The following is a 10302-nucleotide window of genomic DNA, read 5'->3' as shown; positions in this document are numbered from 1 at the left end:
AACCGATTCCTAGTGCTCCATCTTGAAAACTACAAAAAGGTCAATAACATATTAAAAGAAATTTTTTGTGAGTCAGCTCCTTTCATAGAACTGGCAATATTCGTGGAAGATTTGATGCCCGTTGTGATATCCAGGCTACTGAAGTCTCCAACTCAAGGGCAATAATCCCCCTACTCTCACACTCTCACATGAAGAATTCTCTGGCATCCATTAAGAGGGCTTTGGGATGATTACAAACTTTGAAGAACTAGTGCTATTGTTACACGAAAGTAACAACAAAGTTACCAAGATCAAGGTACGAAGTGATCAAGGAAAATGTTTGTGACGCGGCCGGTGCATGCGCACTTTGCTTAATTTCACGGTTAATAGCACACAATGTCCTTTAGCTAGAACTCCCAAAGGACTGCTCGAAGAAGCTCCTTCTGAGAAAGACAAGCACTAAATGGTGCTGGAAAACTCTATTGCACAACAAAAAAATGGCACAAGCTCATACAATTTTAGCTCCTCTGCACAATCTTAAGGCAAGGAGAGTGATTGCAGCACAACCCCATCATCCTATGATTATTATTCTGAATGCCATTTGACACTCCTATACAGATGAAAATTTGAGCGCCTCCTTTTATCAAAAGATTGGTCGCCTTGTCTACTACTTCACAACTGGCTCAAACTTCCTAGATCCATTCATTACATGCGTGTACTAAATTACGACACACGTTGGATCTAACATATGTAAAACACTAATTGCCATATTTAGAAAGGAGGTGCCTGTCAGTTAGACTCAACTTTCAGCACCTCATGCTTTTACCTGTTAAATGCGATGACGACAACCGCTTTTGGGTCTGTGTAACCTTCTATGTCCTTGCTCTCTTACTGCAAGATGGGCATTTATACTGCTTCAAATGCTCTGCTCTTGCTGGAGTGACTTTCACACACTTTCCATGGAACCACCTTTCGCAACTATCGCAGCAAATCCAAAACTCGTCAGCTGTGTACTTCTTCCCACAACTGCCACATGTTGCCTCGCTGTGTTCGTCGTCATCCTCATCATCCTCAGAGTCATTGTCGGTCTCTTTAGCAATAGGCAGACCCTGAGATAGTGGATCCTTCAATTGCAAGCAACACGTTTAGGCACAAGAATGCTTCAGAATATCATTCAGATAAAACACAAATCGACAAATCAAAATATTATCCACTTCAAAACCTTCATCACATTTTGCGCGCGCATGAGCACACACAAAGACAAAACTACAAGCAATTGAACGCCAAGCAAAAACACATTCCCTTCTCCTTTTATTATGGGTTTCATGTGCTCCCATCTCTTATGTGCCTCTCCCTCTCCCTCTCTCATTCCCCCTCCTCTCACACACTTACACACACACATTCTCATGTCGGGCAGTTCATTTCTTTTAGGAAATTCCCTAACAGATGTCTTATTGGATCATGGTCAAAACAACCTTAAAAGAACCAGCTATCATTTCCCAAGGACCAAACCCTCCAGCCATTTCAATTCTAGATTGAATTCTATATTGTCGAAACAGGAGAATGAACTGGTAAGCCTTGTGAAACATTTTTTACAAAGAAAAGCAACATCACTATTGCATTCTACACAACACACTTGGGCATCATCGAAATCAATGCACTTCCAACATGTCTAGTAGAGAAGCACCTTCATTTGCAGCTCAGTTCCAAGAGATTGAACATTTTAAGACACACAAAACCAAATTACTCGTAATTGTGCTTAAAGATGGGCTATCGACACGGCATGTTCATACATACCAATCCCTGTGTTGGTGTTGAAGCGGGACTCAACAATTAGGCTAGCTAATAAAACAACCTATTGTCAAAAAGACATTAATCATAACCTTACCGGTTTCCCTTTGTTCTTGCTAGAGTTGTTGGCACTACTCTTCTCCTTGAGAGCTCTTCTTCCGGTTACTATATCAAAGAGAGTTGGCAGGTCATTGATCAAGTTAAACAACTGCTTCCTGCCAAGTTCATACGAAAAAAGTCTCTCCAGTCAAAGTATTCCAAGTTGCAGGTGGTTTAAAAAACAGAATCACACAAGGCAATCATTAGAACTGCAACAATACAATAGGCAAATTTTAATTGAATAAGACTTTCTGAGACCACCAAATAAATGTCGATGTATGCAAAAAAAAAGGCTGATCGGCGTGAAAGCCTCAGTGCCACATGAGGTTATCAGAGCTGAGATGAGTGCACCACCAATTGTAGTGGAGGCTCTTGCTAGATCAGTGTCTTTCATTCATAGCATATGGGGGCTACTACGCAACAGATATGCACGACTAACGCTTCAGTCATCGCCACAACTGGCCAAAGAGGGTGATACTTCATGTTGGTTTGCACAGATATCAGCTTGGTTTGAGCTACATGAATTTAGCATGGACAAGCTGCCCCCTTTTCAGAATTCCCTGGATGCACCATCCCTCACCCTCACACGTTCAGAGATTAGCAGGATTATCAGACATGATCTCATTCAGCTGGATACTAGGAGGACTTGGCTCTCTGTCACATGAGTTGGCCACGAAGATGGCTTTTTATCGAGATCATCTTCTATGGGTGACAGATAAAGGATTTATCTCACGCCCCACGTATATGGACACCCACCTATCTCATGGCATTAGATGTGTTATTGGTCAGCTACACCTCTCATCTCGCCAGTTGCAGATAGAGACTAGCTGACACAGAGGTATACGCCAAGAGGAGAGATTATGCCACGTTCGCCAGAGAGAGCCAGCAACAGAGGAGCACTATACACAGAGCACTGAGAAAAGAAGAGAGCACAGACGCATCTAGCAACTAGATTGTCACTGTGCATATGAAGACCGACACCCTGTAGGCCCCAAAGACTGGCACCCTTTCGGTATTTCTTATTCAATTAAAAAGAGATGATCCGAACACTTAGACCAAGCTCTCACCAAGCTGTCCAAACCTGTCAAGGACTGAAATTGCATATTTTTGACCCAATTTCGACAGTTTAACAGTACCAAAATGTCTGCACGTCAAAAGTGTAAGTCTAGGACAAGTTCCCTTGCTTCATAGAATCTTTTCAGTGAGCTCTAAGTCAATTCCATCATGCTGTAATTTCCTATTTTGATCACTGGCAAGTGCCCAAACCCCTGTATAGCCACCCCGAGGCTTCCCTGGCGTTTAACTTGCAGTTTAGGTATGAAACCATAAATCTGCAAATAAACGCAGCAAGCTGTAATTCACTGTTTTGGATTTTTTTGGGCGGGGCAAACACGTTTATGAGTGTCTCACGAGCTCCCACTAGCAATAGGACACTTCCTTTTTGAGATGGACGAGTTTTCAGGCAAGAAAACTCTTCTATTTTGCAGTCTGTCGTTGTGGAACTGTCCATACTTGTGGGGGATTAGCAATTAGCTAGTGCAGTTCTTGTTCAGCATAAAACCCACAGAACTGTACATAGTCATCTAAAAAACCCACCCGCTAGGGCATTATCATATGTGCAAAGGGGAGAGAGAGATGCACGAGAGCAAATCATCGCGCTACATGAGACAAGGGCAAAGGCAAGCTTTCCATTAAAGCTTCAAACCTGAAAATCCACTAACACAATGGCAATAGGTAGCCCCATCTCTCTTTTGGGCGCCCCCTAGCTGGCCCTGTGCTTTTGGGAGTTGAGTTGTCAAACAGGTTGCTTTTCCCACTGCCATGTGTTCCAGTTTGCCCCTTATGGTTCAGTTTCCTAACCCCTCCCAACTTATAAAGTTGTCAGTGACTTGCCGCATGGCCCAAATTCCATTTAGATGCGTGCACACTTCCATACTCATCAGAATTCAATGCTAACTGGCCCAAACAATCACCGACTGACTAACCTAGATTCCCGGTATGAGAAACCTGTTCGACTGCAACCATTTCATACTGGCCATGCAATGTCCACTTGCACCTTTTCAAGGGTTTCGGGGAAAACAAGCAAAAATAAAATAAATAAATATATGTAGTAGATATTTAAAGAAAACAACAGGAAAAATATACCTCCTGGTGACAAGCGCTATGTCCATGAGTTGTTAGAAGCATTTGGTATGACTGAGTGCAAACCTATCTTATCTCCTATGGATCCCAATTAGAAGTTGTCACAACATGACCCATCAGATGTAGCACATGCTACAAAGTATCGGAGACTAGTCGGTTGGATTCTCAACACCGGGTTTGATATCAGATTTTCGGTGGGCCTTCTCAGCTCTTTCATGCAAAGACCTGCCAAGTCACATATGGAGCAGGCTCTTCGGACTCTGGGGTATTTAAAGGCAACCAAGTCATTAGGCATTCATCATGCCACTAGAGGTACACACTCCAAGATCATTCTACAAGGATGGAGTGATTCAAATTGGGGTGGAGATCCAGATGGACAACGGTTGACTACAGTTTCACCTTTTCTTTTGGCTCAGGAGCAATTTCATGGCGCAATAAGAAACAGCATGCAGTTGCCTTATCGTCCACAGAAGCAGAGTACAAGGCAGTTGGTAGTACTACATGTGAGTTAGTATGGTTACGGAGGCTACTTTCGGAGATCGGATTCCCCCAGCAGACGATCACGATGTACTCTTACAACAGTTTGCAAAAGCAGAGTACAAGGTTGTTTGCAGTGCTACATGTCAGTTGGTATGGTTATAAAGGCTACTTCCAAAAATCGCATTTCCCCAGCAGACGATCACTATGTACTCTGACAACCTGAGTTGTATAGCCATTGTGAGGAACCGGTGTTTCATGGTCGGACTAAGCATATAGAGATTCCGCAACATATTGTTCGTGAGAAGACCAAGGATGGCTCTATTCGACTAGAGTATATCCCGACATCAGATAACCCTGCTCATATCTTCACCGAACCTCTTCCACAAGCGGCATTATCCTCTCATGCCAGCTCCCTTGGACTTGTTTCCTGTCCAGGAGCTAAGAGGGGGTGGCTCCAATATCTCCCCCGAGCAGATTAGGGAGTGAGGGCGGTTTTGTGGCTGTGCCTTGCCATATCTGAGGTAGATGTACCTTTTCTCGGCGATACATTCCACGGTGTTGCTCAACCCATAGGCTCGCATGAGTCGAGACCCCTATTCCTAGGGTTTCCCGAGTATCCAGAGTTCTGCACTTTTGCTACTAAATGTGTGTTGCAAGTCACTTTCACAGAGTTTACAAATTTATCACCGAGTAGGGCAATTTTGCTATTGCCCTATATATGTAGACCCTCCCCATCCCCCGTACTTTTATCATGTTGTGATCAATGAGCAGAGCATCCAATGTTTTGAGCTCTCTCTCTCTCTCTCTCTCTCTCTCTCTCTCTCTCTCTCTCTCTCTCTCTCTCTCTCTCTCTCTCTCTCTCTCTCTCTCTCTCTCTCTCTCTCTCTCTCTCTCTCTCGTACTTTTATCATGTTGTGATCAATGAGCAGAGCATCCAATGTTTTGAGCTCTCTCTCTCTCTCTCTCTCTCTCTCTCTCTCTCTCTCTCTCTCTCTCTCTCTCTCTCTCTCTCTCTCTCTCTCTCTCTCTCTCTCTCTCTCTCTCTCTCTCTCTCTCTCTCTCTCTCTCTCTCTCTCTCTCTCTCTAACTGATATGTATCCGACCCAGAAGCAACAAGTCGATGTAATGCCTTTTGTGACGGTCCCATGGGTCATATATGACCTACGTGGACGATAAATCAATCAATCTATCAATCTCTCTCTCTCTCTCTCTCTCTCTCTCTCTCTCTCTCTCTCTCTCTCTCTCTCTCTCTCTCTCTCTCTCTCTCTCTCTCTCTCTCTCTCTCTCTCTCTCTCTCTCTCTCTCTTCTTCTTCTTCTTCTTCTTCTCTCTCTGGAGTTTTCAATCATAGATCCCTCTTCCTCTCTCTAGCACCGCTCCCTCTTCCCACTGCATAGACACCCTACACCGGGTGTGTGCGCCTGCAGGTCATTGCCTTGCCCGTTCGGCGCTAGGAGCTTGTGTACGAGGAGATCTATCACAATAGATCCGAGATCTATTGGCTTCTTGGTCCCGAGAGGAGGTTTGCTTGCAGTTCCGCACAAGATCATCACCCGATTCACCCTTTTCCGTCACACCTTTGACCAGGAGTTGTACCTTTGTGATTGTCAATCAATAAAGAAATACCGGAAGGGGCACCAGTCTCTAGGGCGAGTGCATCTCGGAACGGAACAGCACCGTTCCGTGTCGACTCTCTTCTTTCTCTCTCTCTCTCTCTCTCTCTCTCTCTCTCTCTCTCTCTCTCTCTCTCTCTCTCTCTATTCAAGTTTATATCAATTATTTGCACTTTCTATTCGTGTTTCTCGCTTGGAGTGTCCAATCTTGTAACATCTTCACATGGTTCTAGGTCGTAATCACATCCTGTTTGTTCGCTCGGTCAACCACACCAGAGCTGTACTATAAATCAAGGTCGGCCACCATGTCTGAACATTATCCTTTAGAAAAGATGCCCCTTCTGTACCTTGGAGGCTTTAGAGAAGTTGCCCCCATAGAAAGCATGTTAAATTGTTGTATGTAAGAAAGCGCTCAATGGGAATCCTTGTAAGCCGAAAAAGTGTCAAACCTTAGGACTTGACCCCATCCTTTAACTTGGTGGTCATCTTCTTCTTCTTTTCTAGGTTGTCGTACTGAGTGGCCCGTGACAAATGATTACGCCATAAATAGTACCAAAAATGCGGGCATCATTGTCTGAACTGTTAGAGGAGGCAGAGGTTTCCTCCTCTAATTTGTTAGATTGCTTTCTGTACTTTCTAGATATCTTCTTGGATTTTCTTTTCTTGTCCTTTTCCCGCTTCTTCCGCCGCCTTTCATCCTCACTAAAACTAGAGGAAGAGAAACCGTGGGAGCTATCTAAAGACGAAGAAGAACTGGGGTCATCCTTGAAGCGAACACGCTTCTTGGATCCACTAGGCGTCTCAAAAGTAGATTTCCAACACAAATAGCCCCGGCATAATCTTCTTACTTGCCACCTTTCCGATAGGCTTTTTAACTTTCATCAACTAGGAAACGTAAATAGGTAGAAACGTGAGGAAACGGCTCCAAATCCCAAGGAAACGTCGGGGGTAGAATGAGTTTCTAGTAATGCTTAGTTCTCGATGAAATGTAAATTATTGAGACTTATTAAATAACTTGCTACTTTCTTGATTGAATACAACAAATTTGACAGTTTGAAGACCAGCATGGCTGAGTTTTGGAACAAATAGAAAGAAACAACTTACAACACCCAACCTTTACAGGATAGTAGGACAATTATCTAAGAACAAAATCAATTAGACAATTACAGTAGTGATTAATCAATTATCTGAGAACAAAATCAGTTACAATGGGAGCATATCGTCATCCTCATCTTCATCCTCAAAAGAGCCATCCAATGAATCCCCATCCAATACATCCCATGCCTTGCATGGACCTGAAGAATAAGAAGGTTGTTTCCATGAAATGAGCTTGAGATTGTTGTGTACATAGACTGTCACGAGGCTGGCACCACGTGCCAACGGAAAAGAACAGACTGAACAGACTTTTAGCACTTCAATAACAACTGAACTAAAAACGAGAGAGAGCACACGCGACATGAAATGGCAAAATTTGGCCCCAAACCTTGGCGCCCCTTTCGTTATTTCTTTATATTTACTGAACTCAGTACAATGCCGGTACTCCACCCTCTGCACCTTCGTACTGAAGCATGCTAGAAACTGAGCCCTCTGCACTTATTTAAAGGCCCTTGGCCTTGAAAGTAGTTTACATGAAAAGCTTGAAACTCAAAAGCAATTGGTCCAAAAAGCTACAGCAAAAAGCTGTCAGCGTGATTTACGGAAATCCGTACAACTGTCACATCAGCAGTCAGTGCAAAACAGGGAAATCCGTACACTCTGCCACGTCATCATGTAAACACAGAATCCGGGTTTTCCGTACAATTTTGCCACGTCATCATCTCTCCACGCAAAGTGGATCTTGCTTTATTTTATATCCTTTGCGTCACTTGGGCCCCATCGAACGAGGTCCCATAAGTTGGTGGGAACTTCAACTTCTTTTGCTTCTTAGGGTTTAAGCCCCTCGACCGGGATCTGCAAGTTGGCTCAGGTCTTCAATGGCTTGACACGTCAGCAGTTTGTGACATCCCCCCTTCTTGAAAGAGGGTAATTGACCACGATTACCATATATCTGCAAAACAACTCAAGTTAGCTTTAAAAAACAAAACCAAGGGACGATCAATTTGCTCTTTTTGTTAAGGAGTTGGCTTCTCCTTTCGTCCAGATCGGAACTCTTGATATTCCGGCGTAGTAAAATTAACCATCACACCCAGACCACTGTCTGCATTCCAATTCTCTGTGCCCTTTCTTGTGGCAATGGTAACATTCGATGTCCTTGTTCTTCTTCTTCTTCTTCTTACCTTTACCTTTCTTGTTACCTCCTTGAGCTATCAAAGCTCCTTCTGCATCAACAACACCTCCGGCTCGGAATGCGGAGTGCCCCTCAATCCATGTAAGGGAAGGGAGAATCTCGTCCCAAGTGGGAAAAGAGGTACGTCCAGATGTGAGCAAACTCTGAAAATAGGGATCAAAGCGTGGGGGAAGCTTGAATAGTAATGGGTGCCGAGGTGATGTCGCCTCCGGCAGAGACAAGGCCGTCCCAAAGTTCTCGCATGCGGCGGGTCAACCATCAAGTGAGTTGAAATCTTTGAACTGGAGGTTGTACAACTCCCATTCAAGTGTGATCTGTCTGGCAAACGAGGTCTCCTCAAGCTGGTCAAGAATCCGTCTCCACAATGGATGTGCATGCTCCTCTTTGGAAACTTCCTTCGTAATGCGGTTCGAGAGGTTCATCATAAGAAAGGTGAAGACTCGTCATGGAACCAGAGCAGATTTTGCTACATCGGTTTCGCCATGGATCCAAGAAGCAAGCACGACAATACCTTTTGAAGTTCAAATATCGAGGAATCCACGAGGCAACACGGGTTGATGAAGCATTTTTCAAATATTTTTCCGAGTTGTTGGAGGACTAAAAAGAACCATGCAGCTCGGTACTGTACCTCACCATAAAATGGGGGAGATGTCACGTGCACAGCTAACCCTATGTGCATGTGGACAAGCTGTTCCTACTTTTAGGGTTTAGAAAGCCTAGGAAGTGTTCTGGCAACCTTGTGAGCCTGTACGCGGGCCGTCCATGTCCAGGCACTTAGAGTAGTTGCCCCCACCTAGCATGAGCATGTTTTGCCATTACATGAACCCAAGTTGCACGGCATATGAACCATCCTTTAGAAAGGGGTCATTTATTAATAAGTGACATTTTATCCAATCGTGGAGGCTATTGGGAGACTGCTCGACCCACTCGGCAAGTATAAAAGGAAGCCCCTAGGCGCTAGGAAAAGGCAGAAGACAAGAAGTGAGAGCACAGTGCCTTCACGTGCAACAGGCCCTCTAGCATTTTCTCCATCAAGATCCGTTTTCAGCAGCACCTCAGCGTTTCCAAGCAAGCCAGATCAGCGTTTTCAGCCCTTGGCGTTTTTGCCTAGCAGATCAGCCTCGCCTTGCGGTACCACACCATCCCGCAACAGTTCCCTCGTCGGATTCTCGAAGCGCTATCAGATCAGCCAGCGTTTTCAGATTCGGATCCATTACTTCAGATTTCAGCCTATCAGTTCTCGTCGTCACCGTCGTCGTTGCCGACAATTGCAGATTTCAGCCCTAGGACAGCGACCAGATTTCAGCCAGCTTCAGCCCTAGCGTTTTGCACTTTCAGCCCTAAGTCCTCGCCGTTGTCATCGTCGTCAAGTACCATAGATCTAGAAGCATTGTACCAGACCTTTGTGCAATCTAAAGCGAATACCTCGCTAGCAATAGAGAGGGGGGCCCTTGGAGGGGGGTTTGGGACCCCATCTAGTGTCGTCTCTTCTCTCTCTCTCTAGCACTCTCTTGCACTCTCACTTACAGTTTGCATTCCACAGGAGCTGGGCACAAAGATGGCTTTCTACAGAGAGCATCTTCTCCAGCTTACTGAGGATGGTTTTGTGATGAAACCCAAAATACTCACCTATCTCATGGGATACGATGTGCTATTGGCCAGATACACACATCTTCACACCAGCTTCGGATTGAGACTGGCAAATATAGAGGAGTACCAGCAGAGGCCAGGACATATCCCCTATGCCATATGGAGCCTGAGACAAAGTTGCACTAGATATGCCACTGCACGGTCTATTATGAGATATGAGGGCGCTTTCATTGCTTATTCGAAGAGGGCTTTGGACCACTTTCTAGAGTCATGAGGTATGAGGACCAAAGATGTCTGGGACTATTTTTACTCGAGTTGCGCC

General features: G+C 44.7%; 1 protein-coding gene across 1 annotated transcript in view; it reads right to left on the bottom strand.

The window, feature by feature from the left end:
- Nucleotides 1–434: 434 nt before the first annotated feature.
- LOC147435382 (PHD finger protein ALFIN-LIKE 2-like) overlaps nucleotides 435–10302 on the bottom strand; it is a 28199-nt gene continuing 18331 nt past the window's right edge. Inside the window, exons 4-5 of the mRNA XM_086488453.1 lie at nucleotides 1868–1985; nucleotides 435–1103 (exon numbers count right to left, since the gene is read on the bottom strand). Of these exons, the coding sequence (XP_086344579.1) occupies nucleotides 852–1103; nucleotides 1868–1985 (370 nt within the window). The 3' untranslated portion in view covers nucleotides 435–851. The remainder of the gene's footprint in view (nucleotides 1104–1867; nucleotides 1986–10302) is intronic.

This window comes from Adiantum capillus-veneris, chromosome 18 (genome assembly GCF_014529385.1).
Source record: "Adiantum capillus-veneris isolate H3 chromosome 18, ASM1452938v2, whole genome shotgun sequence".
NCBI classification, from domain to species: Eukaryota; Viridiplantae; Streptophyta; class Polypodiopsida; order Polypodiales; family Pteridaceae; genus Adiantum; species Adiantum capillus-veneris.
This window is presented reverse-complemented; position numbering and strand designations above follow the sequence as displayed.